General features: G+C 37.0%; 2 protein-coding genes across 3 annotated transcripts in view; one reads left to right on the top strand and one right to left on the bottom strand.

Annotated features, from left to right (window-relative positions):
- rfc2 (replication factor C (activator 1) 2) overlaps nt 1-7,199 on the bottom strand; it is a 45,293-nt gene extending 38,094 nt beyond the window's left edge. Inside the window, exons 1-2 of the mRNA XM_039756601.1 lie at nt 7,002-7,199; nt 1,116-1,185 (exon numbers count right to left, since the gene is read on the bottom strand). Of these exons, the coding sequence (XP_039612535.1) occupies nt 1,116-1,185; nt 7,002-7,093 (162 nt within the window). The 5' untranslated portion in view covers nt 7,094-7,199. The remainder of the gene's footprint in view (nt 1-1,115; nt 1,186-7,001) is intronic.
- A 944-nt stretch (nt 7,200-8,143) lies between these two features.
- The window catches only part of rffl (ring finger and FYVE-like domain containing E3 ubiquitin protein ligase), a 68,018-nt gene continuing 57,262 nt past the window's right edge, over nt 8,144-18,899 (top strand). Inside the window, exons 1-2 of one of the 2 annotated variants that reach the window (XM_039756599.1) lie at nt 8,144-8,722; nt 12,277-12,348. The gene's annotated coding sequence lies outside the window, so the exon portion shown is untranslated. The remainder of the gene's footprint in view (nt 8,723-12,276; nt 12,349-18,899) is intronic. The other variant, XM_039756598.1, reaches the window with a different exon arrangement.

Genomic DNA, 18,899 nt, shown 5'->3' with positions numbered 1-18,899 from the left:
GACTACTGACCATTTCCAATACTTTATGAAATGAAAATCTTTGGCCCAGAAATAAAACTATAAGTTAGGTAAGTATCATGTTGCCTTCAGCATTAGATCTCTATAGAGTCGTCTTTTTAAATGTGTAGCTATTCTGAATATTATATATATTCCGTTACAAATTTGCTGCAGAAATTCCTGTAAACAGGGAGCCAAAAGTCAGACCTTTGGAGAGAGTGAAGGGAGAAATACTGGCTTTTACATTAAAGAAAGTGGAGTAGTAAACTGAAAAAACAGAATCTGAAGAATTGTGTTATGCACAGATAGGAACAGCAGAGTGCGAGAAAAGCGAGTCACATCTTCCGCATAAGTTAAAAAAGTTCAAACTTTTCTCATTTTGTCCTGTAATTAAAACTGACACTCCTTGTCAGAGTGTGAACAGTGAGCGTGACATTTAGTTAGCAGCTTACATTTCTAACTGGAAAAAGTACAGATAAAGAATAATTAGCCTTTGCTGCTTAGTTAAACAATAGGCTTTTTAGCTTAAGTGACTAATGTGTTGATTTTACATGTAAACGTCTCAATGTTAATCTTTTATTTTCTTGATAAACACGAACATTTTATTAGAACTTTGGCTTGTAATTAGGAAAAGAATTTTTATTTTCTTTAACGGCATGAGTATTATGAACAAATACACATGTTAAAGTTTTAAAAAGTATGCTCTAGAAGGATTTTATTTAGTATTTTATGGTCACTAAACAATTACTCCATACAATTTCATTTTTTAAATAAGAAATGAACAGGTAATATATGTGGGCTGCAATTTTAATTATTAAAAAAAAAATTAATATAGAAGATAAGATTTCCACATGGCTGGTATTGTAAGAGATGAGTGGGGAAAAAAGTGAAAGGATAACAAAAACAAACCGGTACTAGAATCAGCCAATTCTAGTAACAGGAAATTGTTGATTGGTATCAGCACTAAAAAAACTAGATCTAGGAACTTTGCGAGGATATTCATTTTGATGACAATCAATCAGCACGAAAGCAATTTCTGATAACAAAAGATGTACACTTTTTTTTTTTTTTACCTCCACATAAATTCACAAAAATGGTTACAAAATTTACATACGTACCTCCAACCTGCTAACTGTTTCTTCATTCCCAACAATTTCATTCAGCTTTAATGGTCTGTATTTCTCTACCCTATGGAAAACACAAGAGAATATATATATGTCAAAAGAAAATGAAGGGTTTGAGCACTCATGGTTAAGAAACTAGATATGGCACTACAAGAGTGTAACATTTTTTTTATTGAACAATGAAATTTCAAGGCAATGCCATAAAACTTGGAACGTTCATTTATAAAAATGGTTTTCTTACCAGAGCTTTGTAATACTCTAAGTTTGCCTTATACTCATACTTGCTCATCCATTTTAGAATTTAGTTTCCAATGCCAATAAAGGAAAGTAAAATGTAATTAACATACATAGTAACAAAACCTTTGAGTTAAACTAAAATTCATAATCACAAAAGCATTTTCTTTCACCCAGCCTTGGTAGGGCTTAATAAATGTAGTACAAATAAATTTGTTAAATGATTGCACAACACTGATAAACTGTGATGGGCTGGTGCTCTGGCCAGAGTTTGCTTCTGTGACATGAAAGGACAATACTGGTAATGTTTTTCGGTGAGAGTACATTTTAAGCCAAAATAACAAAAAACAGGATTGAATGACCTTTTACAGTCTGACAACATTGCCTTACCGTTTTCTTAAATCTTTTGCATGCTGCCTTACCAACAAACAGGGTGATGCATAATACATCTAAGAAGTGGAGAAAATGAAACAAAAAACACGAGGGAGTACAACAGAAACAGGCCAAAAAATTTTTTTCTTCATTTTCAAGTTAATTACAAAATTTGACAGTGCTCTGTATGGATTACAAGCCAAAATGTTACAATACTTTTGATCACAGTAAGCTCCTAATAAAAAAAGATCAATATCAGCATCACATTCTTCAAAAGGTGTTTTAAGTCACCGAACATTACATGAGCATTGTTTAAAAATAAGGTTCACAAACAAATTCTTGCATGAAGAAAGAATCCACATACAGTACACCTGTTGCTTAAGATTCTGCACTTTTTAAAAACCATGTTTTACTGTAGTTCCCTGCAAGTCCTTAGTTCAATTAATTTATCTGCTTTATGTAGTACAGAATCACAGGACATTAGACTTGAACCAACACTGCAAGGGACATTGTCCATCACAGGCAGTATTTATGCATAAACTCATGCTCATTCACAACAGAACAAGCCAAAAGTGCAGAGATGTTTCAGTAATTTGAGAAAAAAAAAAAGATTTTTCTTACCAACTAGCTGGAATTATGACTAAGTTATAGCAGTACATTTCATGTGAGAAATAATTTGCATAATTTCTATTTTGTCATTATTATACATTTGCTAATCTAAACCAAAGTGTTATAGTAATCAAACAATAACACATTTGAACACTGATTATTTAATCTGCACTGTTATAATACTATTGGAAAGAATTGTGTGAGAAATTACCAATCACTTATTTGTCATAAACTGGCAGTACAACTCTGCTTACAGGGCACAGGTCTGCCACTATGGTCGAATATCTTAACTGATAAATGTCATTTTCTCTTAAACCATGATTTTCAAAAATAAATGGGCTTGAATGGTGACCCAAATTGAACATGAGCAACAACTACCAAAATGTCCATGAAAACAATCACAAATCACTCATGTCACATAATCTAAATGTGAGATATCCAGTCATATACAGACAATGCCCTAAATGTGCATTTTAGCTAAAATATTGTTAAATAGACCACTGTCTGAAAATCCACTAATATACAACAGTAAAGGAGGCAAAAATAGGGTCAAGCTTTTGAATTTAACTGAATATAAATTAAGCTTCAAAGACAAAACTATGCATGTACATAGGACCTGGAGCTCAGCTAGTCAAAGAATACTAATTAGGGGATGGAATGTCTATTAGCTTGTAAGCCTTGTACAAGAAAACAAGAATAACAGACCATTTTAGAATTGAACTGCTATAGCTTACAAATGTATTTTACCAGATGGATTAAGACGACTACATTGTTTAACTCTTCAGGGGGTTTGTGATAAGACAGTAATATAGAATCACAGCTCTGAGGACTGGTGTTTGATTCCAGACTAAACCACAAATCATATGGAGTTTACATGCTCTCCACACGTACATGTATTTGTGCTAATTTTATCTGGTCTTGGTTCATATTTCAAAGGAGTGTTTCTTAGACAGATTAAAGACCCTAATACTGGCTCAATTTAAGTGGTAGTGTCAAGGTGTGTATGCCTTTTCCCTGTAATGGATTACTATCCACTCCAGGATTGTGTCCACCTTGCATTCACATTTTACATTTCCTCTGGATTAAATAATATCTTAAATACAAAGGACTGTCAATTTGTGAAGGCATGCTTTCTATTCCAAACAAAGAACCATAGTTCAGGTCAAGGGCTGCTGAAGGGAAATTTTACTACTTCCGATTCCAATACTTCTTGATTTTCCGATTTTTCATTTAAACAATTCAATATCAGATCTTGAAGTCTCAAGATGGATGTTGTGAATCTTTATCCTGTTCAATTACTTTATTTAGATTTTTGCTAATATTTCATTTTTTGTATCCAATCCAGTAGATGTCACTAATGCGCCTGTTAAGGCTTTCTATGGAAAAAGCACATTACTACCTCACATACAATGAGAAAGGTCCAGCCGCAGGTAGGACTGCGCCCTCCTCCACTGAAATCAGCACATGAGACACTTAAAGGAAATGTGTGGACTTTCTACAGATTCAAACAGTGCATTGGTAAAGAACAACTGGGTAAAAGCAAAGCCATATGTAAGCTGTGCAGCTCAGAAGTATTTCTGTAACACAACAAATCTGAAAAATCATTTATCTCAATGTCACCCATATCATAATCTCAGTCAAACAATCTACGCTGCAGATGGCGGGCAGCCCGAAGCTTCTGTTTAACTTGCTTCATACCAAAAAAATAACAATCTACAGTAGCTTTACCTGTAAACATGCAAGACCCTACACCATTCCTGAAAACAAGGTCTTTCGACAAATGAGGAAGGTTATTGAACTGTAGTATGCTACACCAAACAGAAAGGCAACGAGTGAGGTTATTGCACCCTGGCTTTATGAAGATCTTAAGCAAAGCATCGCCACATCTCTCAAGCCAGCAGAGAAAGTAGCCCTAACTCGCAACAGCATAGTATCCAGGGCAGCAGATTCCTACATGATGAATCACGTGTCACTACATTAGAAACAACCAGGCACCTGTGAATGATATGTTGCAGACAACCTCACTGCCTATACAGAATGCAGAGCTGCCAACACGGGCGGCACAGTGGTAGCGCTGCTGCCTCGCAGTTAGGAGACCCGGGTTCGCTTCCTGGGTCCTCCCTGCGTGGAGTTTGCATGTTCTCCCCATGTCTGCGTGGGTTTCCTCCGGGCGCTCCGGTTTCCTCCCACAATCCAAAGACATGCAGGTTAGGTGGATTGGCGATTCTAAATTGGCCCAAGTGTGTGCTTGGTGTGTGGGTGTGTTTGTGTGTGTCCTGCAGTGGGTTGGCACCCTGCCCAGGATTGGTTCCTGCCTTGTGCCCTGTGTTGGCTGGGATTGGCTCCAGCAGACCCCCGTGACCCTGTATTCGGATTCAGCGGGTTAGAAAATGGATGGATGGATGGATGGAGAGCTGCCAACACAGCTAGCTGGCTGTTCCAAAAACCTTTCCAGCAGTTCCAATGCTCTGATCCATCGCTTGACCACACCAATCATAACTTTGTGTGCTGGCAAGTCCAATAAACACTGCTTCTCTTTAAGCACATGGCTGGCCTGCTATGGTGGAAAAATTTTGCAACACACCTCAAATGAGCCAAACAAATGTTGGAATTTTCAGAGCAGCCTGAAATACCAAAGTGTGTTTACAAATCAGCCAGCGTGACATATCTCCATAATCTGTACCGGACAGATCATATTAGCGGTCTGTCAAGTTGGCCAGTTGTTTTCATTTTATGTTCCATTCATCCAGCACTGCTGTAAACAAACATCAGTAATAGATCCTCATTTAAAAACACTCCCCTTTTGGCTGAGGAGGAACTGTGAGGACACATTTTTGTGACTGCTAAACATGAGCAACTGAAGATATGTATAACTTGGAAACATATAAAAACCATGAGTCGTCCCACTGTACATTTAATTTCGACTAATTATTTCAAATGTCCAACAGGGGAATAACTTTGACCAACAGTTTAGTTGAGGGGAGTCCACATGGAGATTCATAACACATAAATAGGTTATTGAAGAACATTTATTATTTAAGAAGCAATATTTGATCACTGAAAAATAATATTATTTGTAAGATAATATACTGTATATATTTTATAAAATAGGTGCAATTACATTGTATTAAAACAAGGAGTCCACCATAACATGTGTGGATTCTAATGTGGTGATACATATGTTACTTAAATTATTGTGAATTTTTAATGAGTACTGTGCTGTGAAAAAGTTTTTTTTTTCTTTTTTACAAAGCAATGATATTTTGTTGCATATCTTCCAAATACTGATGTCAACTGTTCATTACTAATCAAATATTTCTTCTTAAATGTCATTCCATGATTAGGTATGTGTTATGAAGTCACTATGCAGGCACCCTTCAAATAAAGTGTTAATTTTTTTCCCCCCATTATAGTATTGTTCTCTATGCATTGTTAAGTAATCTCTAAAAAAAGCCACCCCTTCAAACATATCAGTGCATGCTAACTGAATCGAACTGGGGCATTGTGAATCGAAATTGAAACTGAATCGGGAAATCAGCGGCAATATCCAGCCCTACTTCAAAGTATCCCAACAAGTAGAATCCAGTCCAGGATACATCTTTGACAGTCTCAAGCAAGACAAAAATGTATGTGATTTTAAGTGTCACTTTAAATGTGAATTTTAAGTTCAATTTGACAGTACCTTATTCTTGTTGTGTATCAACACATAAGCATTCCTGCACTGGATGAAATAATTTGTGGCCCTGCATTGGCACTACATAGTAAAAGCATTGTAGTAGATAAGAGGCAAATTAGGGAAACTTACTACATAGTGGGTAATTTCATATTTTAATTCTGCAGAGTTACTCTCTCATTTCTTCTTTTATTGTATAAATTTGTTTCAGTGTGACCCACTAGAATTGGCAGGCATATCAATATGTTACTTTTTTAATGATACAAAACAGCTTCCTTTATTCCTTCATTTATTTATTTTAATTTATGTAATTCATTCCACTGTTAGCAATTAATTCCCTTAACTTCATTTAAATATAAACAGCATCCTACACAGTAGCTAATATTGTTTACATCAGCATAATGTATACCGTCAACATCCTCGAGCGCTTTCAGAAAAAAAAAATAAAAAGTGAATAATTTCATAGCATGAAAACGTTTCTGTAGGAAAAATAAATGTAAAATATGTGGAAATTAGAATTAGAAAGGTGATGCATCGAATAGGGATTTATTGACTGGCATATTAAAAGTAATAACATCAAACCACCATTATAAGATGGGTGTACAATTAAAGTTTAAAATTCGGGTGAATGTGTAGAACTTTGTGTGTATTATATGCTTAATTAGACTACTTACTCATTCTGATCAAGATGAAGCTCAAACAACCTGTTATAAACCATCCTTATATGTATCCAAACAACTTCACAATGCTCGATGTAAAGCGCTGCATTATTAGCAATGACAACAAATCTTTAGACATATTAACTGACTGACAGCAAGCGCGCAAACATTCCTGAGGCGTTCAAATCAGCAGCTCAACCACCAGAAGTGTTTAAGCGCCAATGCAAAAGCATGTGGCCCACAAAAATAAAGGCTCAAAAGCAGGAGACGAAAATGCCCATCCTCCTTCCGGTAAGGCTGCTCGAACTGATACTTCACCATCTCTGCTCTTACCAGGGCAGCTCGTATGTCGTTCCTGATGTTTTACTTGGCCCTGAATCCGTTTTGGACTGCGTCTCTTCGGTCTCCTTTACATCAACCTCCATAGCTAAGGTTTTCCAACTTGTTATCAGTGTTCTACGCACCACGATGCTGAGCTCAGCTGCAGCCTTAGAGTTCCCGCCAGTCTTTGCAGGAGGTGACGTCACACGCAACACCACGTGCATATTGTCGTAGCAACAGAAAGCGTCTTTCTTTGTCTCCATCCGCAAACAGCTTTGGCAATTCACTTATTAAAACATTTCTTCTATATTTTAATTCAAAATCAAATAATACAAATGATATAGAAAAGACTAAAAACTGAAAAATGTGCTGTTGAATTAATTACAAAGTCTGGGATATGCATGTCTTATAAATATATCCCAAAGGATTGTCATGTAATTTACAGATTATAAAATAAAACGTTAAAGTTTAAACTCGGTATTCCAACGCTCAATTCAGGATATATATTTTTAACCATATTCCATTTTGGTATTACTGAGAGAACGGTTTAAGAAACTCGTGTTTTTCTTAACGCTAGCTAACAGAGATAGTGCATATGTTCTAGCCTGCTTAATCTAAGACAAGGTGTTATACAGATTTCTGTGCCCGTTATGTGGGGTTATAAAGTTAACGTAACGTATGGTAGATACGTCAAAGTCTAAGTGCAATCATTACGTTAGATTTCGGTGATTTTCAGTGTATTCAAAAGTATATTGTCAGTGACAAAACAGGTTTATAGGTTGGAACAGTGATGACTCTGCACATAGTAATTGTGCACAGAAGACTAGTTAATGATTGGTTAACAGTCTCCTTGAGTTTCTATTAGCGTTGACGATTGGTCACATGGATGGGTGGGATTAGGACTTTAAGGCGGTGAGCCCTCCTAGAATAGGAAGGGATTTTCAAAGCAGAGACCCGACGCCGGCTCTTCGTTTTATAGCGCTCAGGCTACACAAAATAAACACATTAATTCTTACTTTTTATGTTCAAAAACACACCTCATACAATTTAAAATAATCTCACATTTCACGGTCACCAAATGTCTATAATTTTTAAAAACTTAAATAGGACTTTTATTGTAAGAGACAGCTAACATTTTTTATGTGTTCGCAATTTATGTCAATGCCTGTCTACACGGAACTAGCTTTGTGTTACAGTGAAAGCACAAGAAGTTTGAAAGGTTTTGTGCAGTCAGCGGTCGATTTTGTATTCTCCAAAAGAATGTTAAATCCCCATCTGTGGCATTGTTCACAGTTCACCATACCAGGGCAGATAAACTGCCTGCCTGTGTCAATATTCGTTTTGCAATGTTCGTTTCATTGCTTCGATTGTCTTAGGGCAGGCACGTAATTGTTTTTGCACCACACACCCACCGTATGTCGTCGTTTCATGCAACTCTCCCCACCTCTTCCCTCCCTTGTCAGCGAGCACGCTGCGGGCGGACGTGCGCGCGCTCTTCACTAAATCTCAAAAGCCTGGCTGCTTGATCCTGAGAGGGAAGTAGGTGACTGACGAGTCCGTGGGAGGAGCTCAGAATGCGGACAGTTTTCTTCCTGTTTTTTTATTTATAATATCGGAGTTTTAAACAAAACAAAAAACTTGATGCTCTACACATGGAAAAGTTAAAGGACTCATACGGTCACAGTTCAAGCGGTTTCCGATTACTTTAACTTTCGTCTACTGTTGAGTGTAAGGTAAGAGCCAAACTTCGTCATATTGCTGCTCAGACTAACTTTCCTGGTCGTAGTTTCGTGTTACTGTTGGGTACTTGAATTAGGATTCGCTGTTTCTGACATGTTTAAATTGTGTGTAGGCGGGCCGAGTTACGCACCACCGAGCTCTTTCTCGCGGGTTGACTAAAGTGCATGCCGGTCACCACTGATCGCACCTGGCCTCCTTGGCCCCAGGCTCTGTCTCCCATCATTCGAGGCAACGAAACGAAAAGTCAGTCTAGTAGTTTGGCACGGAGCTTTACATGGTCGATCACTTGTCTAGGCGATAATTCCTGAAGATTAATGTCACATAAAGCTGGTACTCCCTTTGGAGAGTGACATGTCCCACGATATCGAGCCTCCTTGACCGCTAGTGACTGAGCCGATTTACAAGTGAACACCCCAGCCTGGTGGAATTTGTTTTTTTGCTGAACTGTCAAAAGAGTTTAATCCAAACTAGAATGAGAATCGCTATTCACGTTCGACAGAACTTAATAAGCAATTTATTTTATGTATATAGCGCCTTTCCCCTGCACAAAGCGCTTAAAGTGTTCAATGGGTAGAACAATAATTCATTAGCAAAAACATCTAGTTGGTACACCATCATTACTTCGACTTTAAAGCGTTTTATCAGTTAGTTGTAACAGATAATATTAAATTGCGAGATTGCTCATCGTTAGTTTGTTTACATGTTGTTTAATATGCATGCCCATTGATTTGCATGTATTTGCAAAATACAAATCGACTACAGAATAGACAATTAGCAAGGATGATTGATTTCTTTTTTGAATTTGATTGAATTGATTTGATCCAAGATAAAGGAAGTTGTTGCTTTTTATCAAAGCATATGAAAGTTCTGTAATGATACAAGTGAATATTACACAATTGTAGGAAATAAATACATATGCATTGAAGTAAGTTAAATTATAATTGGCCAGCACCGTTGCACAATGACTAATACTCTGGCCTTTCAGGCCCAAAGCGGCATCCATATCCCCCCAAAAGCATGCAGTGTGGACTGATTGGGGATTCTGCGTTTGCCAGTGTGTGAATGGCATTGAGTGTATAGTTGGTTCCGGAGCCAAAGCTGGTTGTTTCCAGCTTTAACCCACAATTCAGCAGTGACTTTGGCCCTCGAAGTAGCTTTGGAAACTGAATGAATGGATATTATAGACTTGCATTATTGTCACAAAATTCTTAATTGAATGTGCTATTAATTTAATACCTTGAATTCTGAAAAGTGACAAAATGCTGTATGCAGACTATGCAGGGATACAAAAAATTGGTCCCAAAGGTTTTTTCTTGAAAAGCCACATGTGTATTTTGTCTCTGCCAGGGTATTGCAGCGAAAACAATATCATATTTTTGAAACGTTTGCTAAGCACTCTGCCACCCTTTCTGTTTATAGTGTTTTGTAATATCTGTGTAGTGAAAAGGAATGTGTTCAACATTAGTTTTTAGACATCATTAATCAATGCTGTTTTCCTCATACTTCCACAAATGAGTGCTTTTATGATAAATGGGAAACTCTGAATTGTCGCCAGTCAGAGTGTGTGTGCCTTTGCCTTTAATGGACTGGCACTCGTCCATGGGTGGTTCCTGCCTAGTGCCCGATGCATCCTTAAGTGGACTCCGACTGCACATAAGGTGGAATTGAATTAGGCAAGTCCCAGAATGTTGTTTTGTTATTCTCTCGATAGGCCGTTCATTGATAAACAGAACTTCAGTTCTTCAAGTGTGTATGAATATCTTTTAGCAGGAAGAAGCCTGGCTGGCAGTATGCATCACAACAATGCCTTTCAAAAGTCTGTAACTGCCTGGCAGTGAGTGAGAAGAAGCATGTTTCAAAGACACCATAAGTCCAGTTTTTCCATTTAGTATTTTGACTTTGAAATAGATGTATTTGGCCAGAAGTTGGACAATACAGATACATTCAAACTAATTTGTGCGGTCCTGGAGGGAAATAGCGGATGCTGGTTTTTATTCCAACCAGTTTCCTAAAGAAGCTAGTTGTTACTGATAAAGTAACTTGTTTTTGTAATGATATATGGCATGTTTAGTTTAGTTATTTTGTAGTATATGCTTACATGTATATATACTGTATAAGCTGTGTAAGCCCATGCTGTAAAAAGCCCGGTGTCCTAGAAACTATTAAAATTGAAATGTAGTGATGTCAGGTAATTGAAAGGAACTACTTTGGGCATCTCTCTTCTAGGAGTTTGCTTACCTTCCTTGTGTATTAGCGGTTAGGAGAATTTCTCTCTTTTCTTGGCGGTTTCACTTTGGTGACAGAGTCGCTTTCTTTGAGCTTTGTGCTGTAGCCGGGCCAGACAGACAGACACACACACTTCCACGTTTAGACGTTTATATATAAGAGATATAAGTGATAAGGTCTTTCTGTCACGTGATTACTTTCAAACTTATGGGGCTGTAATCTTGATTTTGGTCAAAAGCTTATTACTTGACGTGTTCTGGAAATTAAGAAAAAATAGTGGCAGCCTTGGGGCCTTAAAGGATGGAAAGTGATAACCACCATAATGGCAGAATGAAAAAGGAGCAGCTACATTTGCTGAGTGAAAAGCAAATGGCAGAAGGCGATTAAGTAGCAAAGAATGGGAAAGAATAAGATCATAAGACGCTAAAGCACATAGACAAGCAAGAAGTAATCCTGATTATAGCTTCATATCTTCTAGAATTAAAAAAAAAAAAATCAGTGACCGCAAACTGGTGGCCAGAAAAGTTTATTGTAATAAAAGTACAGTCTGCACAAGCCCAATGAATTATAATCCTCCAGAACACAGTGCATATGCATTCAGAATTCATAATTAAGTGTCAGTATTAGGTTAATTGATCATCAAAACCTTCATCTAATTTAAATAAAGGATGGCAAAGTGATCGAAACACCAAGTGATAACAACCATAATGGCAGAAAGATAAAGAAGAGCAGCAACATCATCTGAGCGTCAAAAGCAAATCACAGAAGGTGGTTAAGTGACAAAGAACAAAAAAGAATAAGAAAACAAGTTGCTGAAGAAAACAGTACAACTGAGCAGTAGACAAACACGATGGCTGATAGGCATGCAGGACAAAGTCAAGGATCCAGAATACAAGAATGACCCGGAGACAGAAATGCACAATGATAATTGAGAACATTGTCAAGTATGAGAGCATTACTTTTACATCCTTATACCAATAATGTTTCTTTAAAGACTGCTTAACAGTTTTGTATCAGTGATGTGAGCAATGTCAATTTGTATTTTTTTAATGTTGAAAACAAAGGAATGTGTCAAAAAAAGAGCAATGTTCAGCTTGTTTGGGATGAGCCACCAAAGGTAATAAAATATCTTTCAGTTGCTCTATAAGTGATAATGTAACTGTTTACTGCAGAAGTGAGAAGGAGTATTGAGAGCTCCTAATCATTAACTTTATTTGATGTTTCTTTTAGGACCATAGGCCTTCGTGTTTCACTAGTAATAGACAATATTGTCTTCATATGTTTGCTCTCTTAACAACTTTCCCCATTGCTTTAACTTCAGATACATCCAAGGCGCAGATGTATTGGGCTTATCTATTTAAAGACTGGAGTTTTTCTTTTCAGAGTTAATTAGGTAATGTAGCAATTTTAATATTTCTAACATCCATCCATTTTGTAATCTGTTTATGTGAGCAACACTGGATACAAGGCAGAAATTAATGGGTGAAGGATGCCACATTACAGTGAAATATTTTTTCCCATGTTGCAACCTACTGCAAGAATATATTGACAAGGTATATTATTTAGCTTGCTTGTTACTGTAACATGATAAAGGCAGATTTAGATTATGAATGATTTAAAAATAAATGGACAGTGAGTGGAAGTGCACTCTGTGCAACATGCTGTTTGGCCCTTTCCTGTTGTATTACATGTAAGTATAGGCAGACTTAAAAATTAGTACAATGCTTTTCAAATCACGGACCCATTTTGCACAGTGCATTGGACCTATATAGGATTCTACATAAAAAAGGTTAGCCATTAAAAGATATAGTTTGTTTTTTGTTTTTTAAAATTGTCGTTTCTGTGTTGTATAATTGGAAAGTTTTGTACCCTAGTAAACATTTGGTGCAGTCTTGGGACTCTAGAAAATCCTTTGCAGCATTAGGGAGTTTCCATTCTTGACAAATAAAATTTATGTGGTTTGTACACCTGTCAGATCTGTACTTTTTAATGCAGTCCTGATGATCAAATTTAGGGCATTGTTAGAGACAACAAAAACTTGCATTTACCTATGGGGTTTCAAAAGGACACTAAGGAGAATGGCTGCTTCAGCTAGTGTCAGTTCAGTGGTATTGACTTTACAACTGATGTCGTGACTCAGGTTTCTACTGGCTGGATGTGGTTTCATGCTGTGGGATCCTGTTGGTGGAGTTGATTGATGCAACACACACTTTTTGTACGTCAGAATGTCAAGTAACATTTTATAGTTTTTTTTTTTTTTTAATTCTATATGGTAAAAATTAATTTCTGGCCTGGTTTTGTTTGTTATACATCTTTTCATTTGAGAGGCAAGATGATTAAACATGGAATGCACACTGTTGACTAGATGTTTTATTTATGACTAAGCCTTTTGTTAAACAGAAAATGAGATGGAGCCTTGTGATTTGATACTTTTGGCTTTTTATTTTGTGGAGGATAGCTTTTTTAGATTAAAATATTTAGTGGTGTTTTCTTTACCTTAGTAACATGTTGCAATATTTTAATACTATAGATTTATTATTTGCAAAGCTGTTGTATCTAAGGTCAAAATGCTTATATTTACATTGTATCCTAAAGTAGTTTTGTTAGGATACAAATGGCTGTTTTTTGAACTATAACAATTCAGCTGGTTTGTCAGTACAACACACACACTTTGTTCCATTCTGAAAGATGATTTATTTATACTGTACCCTCTCCAAGGGAGACTGAACAATAGGTCACTGCCACACTGGCACTAATTACAAACCAGAATGGCAATAAAGACTTCATTTGTTGAAAAGCAATAAAGCCAGCATTTGTTAGAGCACATTGCCAGTTTGGCACAATAAATTAATATCTTAGAGATGAGCCACTCAGAAGTACATACTTTCATGTCAAATGAATATGTTATTGAAGTCAGATTATGTAATTACCACTAAAGGCCGACAGTCATCACAATTAGTAGTCAAAAATGAAAAGATCCTAAAGATATGAGAAGAGTGCTCATGTTTCTGTTTACTGATTTACATTAGTAGAGCCACAAACAATAAAGACTACTAACAAATGCATTAAATCACACATTGTCCATGCAACAGAAGTAACATCCTGATGATCCTTACCATATTAAAGGCACTTTTTACATTGGGAACAAATCCAAAATATGAAAAGCATATAATAATTTTACCACAATATTACAATACTTATGATATTCTTTTTGTTTGAGAAAGTGAACAGTACAAGTAGTATGTACCTTTTATGTTTTTATTAATTTATTAGTACAGTACAGTAATCCCTTGTTTATCGCGGGAGAAAGGTTCCAAGGCTGGCCGCAATAACTGAACTTCCGCGAAGTAGGGACACCATATTTATTTAATAATTTAACATGTATTTGGACGTTTTTAAACCCTCCCTATACTGTTTACAACCCACCCTTTACTCTATTAATAACAGGGACAACTGTTAAGCAATATGAAATTGGTAGATAAGTTTACAGTTACTGTATAGCGAAGTACACGTACCTATACATGACGTGATGAATATGCTGTGCAGTAAAAATGATGACGATGAAGGTGATGATGACTTTTACTGCACATCTGATGACTGTATTTTACGTCTCTTCAAATGGTGGTGCCATTTCCTGGGGCACCTCTTCCATGGTTTCCGAAGGTGTATCCGTAGTAGTAGTAGGAACTGACTCTTTTTTGCGAGGCTGCAAAAACATTGTGATCGGCAGTTGCTGCCGCTGCTTCTTTTTCTGGTCCAAGAGCAGCTTGTAGGCGGTCATGACGTTGTCGACCTTGTTGCAAAATTGGACCGATCGAACCATATCATTGTCCCATTCCTGTGACCGCTCTTGCAGATCCTTAGCCAGTCTGCAGCCACAGCCATGAACGTTCTCCCTTCCTTCAACATACCCAGAAGTTTCACCTTCTCAGCGATCGCCATCATTCTTCGTTGGCATTTAGGCTCAGCACCAGCCTTGGAAGAAGGAGCACGTTTGGGAGCCATTGCAGGTGGTGGAAAATTGAAGCGAAGTTCAACACAAAGAAACCACAAAAAAATCACACACAGTACAGTGTAAAGTAAACTGCTCGGCGAGAAAGCTTGAAGCGAAATGGCCGTGACAGAGGGGCAAGGGGAGGTGTTGTGGGATCTGGGCATCAGTCAAAGCACCAATCACGGGCCTGATTAGAAAGCGGGAAGCTGTGATTTGTCGTCTCCCTCCCATGTACCAATCACAGCCCGTGTTACAACGCACTTAGTCACCGAACTTGTTTTGTTGTTCTTAGACTAAGAAATACTACTACTATATTTAAAAACCCGCAAAGTCGTGAATCCGCGAAAAGTGAACCGCAAAGTAGTGAGGGATTACTGTACATTTTATTGTATAAATGAATTAGTTCCCCATCCGCAATAATAGTTTTAAGAGTTAGTATTTTGTTTGCATATTTATTGTAACTCCTTTGATGTACAGACATCCACCACAGATAATTCCCAACCTACTCATCATTCGGCCAAGATGGGCTTCAACATGATGCCTATCTTGTATATAAATATCTACGCGTGGATGTGTGTGTGTGTGTGTGTGTGTGTGTGTGTGTTTGTCGGCTCGGAAGTGAGAGGTGGAGTCGGGGTAAGGGCTTCACCTCCGAGGATACACAAACAATGCGAGCACATTGGCAAAACGAAACCTCCTAGGAGAGAGATGCCCAGAGTAGTTCCTTTCAATTACCTGACATCTCAACATTTCTTTTTTTTTTTCTGACAATTTCAATAGTTTCTAGGACCCTGGGCTTTTTACAGCACGGGCTTACATTGCTAGTCATTAATAACATTCTGCCATTAGAATTGAATATAGCAGACAGGACAGTGTTAAATTTCTGCAATTTTTAAATTGATTTCTGTTGGCTATGGGGTGCCTGAGCCTCACACACACATGGGCTTGCTTGCCAAGTTTTTAGGGTGTTTGGTGGATGGCATGTAATCCAGCAGCAATAGAAACACCCTCTCTGGAAGAGACTCCAGTCCAAGACCTATCCTAAAACTGTCGTAGATCTAATGTTAAGTATATTCAAGTTGAAGTATTTTTTTTCCAATCATGACATACAGTACATTAAATTACCATGGAAAGTTGTGTTCTTAAGTGAAACATTTCTTTTAAATTTCAAAAATACTTTGGCTGTTGTTGCAGTTTAAAATATGGTCTGAAAGGTATCAGGCTATGTGTGAAAACTTAAATTTGGGAAATACATCCACTCTGAAGAAGCAACATTTTTGATTTCAGAAAACATGCTTTCTATGTTTCTGAGTTATATTTATAACCAAAAGAAGCATTTTGGAAGAAATAAATTTTAACAAATTCTTGGCAGTCTTCCATACCCCAAGATAAGGGAATGTTTTTGTTCACAGTGACCATCCCAAGTAGTGTTTTTACGCAAGTAAGAAGTAACCTACCACAACAACACCCACTCAAGTATCTGAAACTGTTTAATGTGACATTGCTTTTCTACCTGTACGGAGTGGGACATATTGCTGGTACAAAATGACAGATTACTGAGAAAAACCTTGTGGAAGTTCTCAAATTCAACTGTGGCATTCATGAAATAAACCAAGTAGTTGAGGATGAAAGCTTACTAGAGATGAAGTTGGGCAATGAGGTAGAGAGCACTGCCAAAAAAGCCTTTTAAATTAGCAGAATCTTACAAAAATGTATCTTTTTGGAAATCACTATGGATATGCTGTTTTACAATATGGGTGGAATCTCAATAGGTGGACCAATACTTGAGAATATTCTTTTTTTGAAAACATACATATTTGGAAATGAATGCTTTTCTCATTTGGGCAGATGTCCCCTAGATCCCCAATTAAACTGCAAGAACAGGCACTATATTGTTTAAAATATATTAAAGATGTATGTATGTATGTATGTATGTATGTATGTATGTATGTATGTATGTATGTATGTATGTACGTACGTACCTGTGAAAAAAAAAATAACTTCAACATGAAAATACCAAATTTAACCTAGTGAAAAGTCAAGCAAAATGACACCTTTTATTGGCTAACTAAAAAGATTACAATATGCAAGCTTTCGAGGCAACTCGGGCTCCTTCTTCAGGCAACCTGAGTTGCCTCGAAATCTTGCATATTGTAATCATTTTAGTTAGCCAATAAAAGGTGTCATTTTGCTTTCATTTTCACTATATTTAAAATTTAACCTATAAAGAGTTTGCTCCAATCCAACAATATGTTTTTAAATTCTACAAGGAAACCAAAAAACCCAGGCGATATTGAGGAGATCATGTAAAATAAACACAAAATTCACTCCTAGTTCTGAATTCTAATTTGCACACAACCCTTATGAAATGGCAGCGTAAAGTTAAAACCTGCACATATTACTTATTGAGATTTTGTCTGTTTTCAGGTAATGTGTTAGGTTTGCGTGATTGTGCCCAGTTGGGGATGTTTGCAGACAAGTGTTAGACATTCATATTTGTTTTCATTCACTGAAAAACAGTTCAGCACCTAGTGCTGGGAGGTATACCGGTTCATACCGAAAACCGTTTTTTATTTTTATGACGATATGGATTTTTCTTATACCGCAATACCGGTTTAAATAGCCTAAAAAATGTTTGGAACGTGGTGCAGCGGGAAATTGTTTAAGTGGTGAAAATGGACAGAGAACATTATGAAACTGAAGCTGTAGCAGATGATAAAGTTGAACATGATGACACAGAAGAACTTTTGCTGAATAAAGGAGGCACGTCTGTTGTGTGGAGATTTTGGTTTTAAAAGGTTGGATGTAGACCAAACCATAATTTACTGCAAATGCTGTTGAGCTAAAGTTGTCACCGGAGGCAGTAACGCGAGCAATTTGCTGCACCACCTTAGCCACAAATATGCTTTGGAATACCATGAATGTATGGAACTAAGATTGGCACCCTCCACGTTCTCGGGTAAAACTGAAAAAGCTAGAGGACACTCAAGTCAGACGTTACTTGTAGACGCATTTGCTAGAGGTACTGCCTACGACAAAAAAAGCAAGCGGTGGATCGAGATAACCAACGCCATTACAATCCATATAGCTAACATGTCAGTGGATAGAGATTGATAACATTAACAAAGTGTAGTTGGTTTACAAAAAATATTTACTATTTATTTCCTTTTCTAAGACATGTTCAGTGCAATACAGCTTTTGACAAGCACCCCTGAATATTTTACTAAGTCTAAATGCCTCTTTGGATGGTTGAAAATACGTTGTCAAAAAGACAGTTTAAGTTGTTTGCAAAATTTGTTCAATAAAAAGGTTCTATATTTTGACTGCAACTGTAATGCAATGTGATTCCTTCTCTTCATTAGTACCCCCCTCCTTGAAAACTATCACTTTATGGGGACATGCAAACCTTGTGTGCTCATTAAAAATTTTTTTGTACAATTCTCATGACGGTGCAATAGGTTATTCTTAGCCAATCTTCTGCATGGGGAAAAAATACCATTGAATACTGTGAAACTGGTATAATTTTGAAAAATATCGTGATATAGAATTTTGGTCATACCGCCCAGCCCTAACAGCACCCCTTATTTCTGACTTGATTACAAACAAATTACAAAATTTAGTTCAAGACAAAAAATTTAAAAAAGTACACACGTTTTCTGTTGTTTTTTTTTTTTTTATTTAAGATTTTCAAAAATGACCCTAACATTCTCAAACCCTCCCAAACCAATTTGTGGTCACTGAGGGCTGGAGCCAACCTTGCCAGCACTGGATACAAGACAGGATTGGCCAGTCCATCGCAGGGTATACTCACACTGCTGCTAGTTTAGAGTTCTCAGTTATCCTAGCCTGCATGACTGGGGGGATAAGGGAGGAAAATGGGAGTACCTAGAGGGAGAACATGCAAGCTCCACATGGAAAAAAATTGATTGTGAGATTTGAACCCAGTTTGC

This window comes from Polypterus senegalus, chromosome 6 (assembly GCF_016835505.1).
Source record: "Polypterus senegalus isolate Bchr_013 chromosome 6, ASM1683550v1, whole genome shotgun sequence".
NCBI lineage: Eukaryota > Metazoa > Chordata > Cladistia > Polypteriformes > Polypteridae > Polypterus > Polypterus senegalus.
This window is presented reverse-complemented; position numbering and strand designations above follow the sequence as displayed.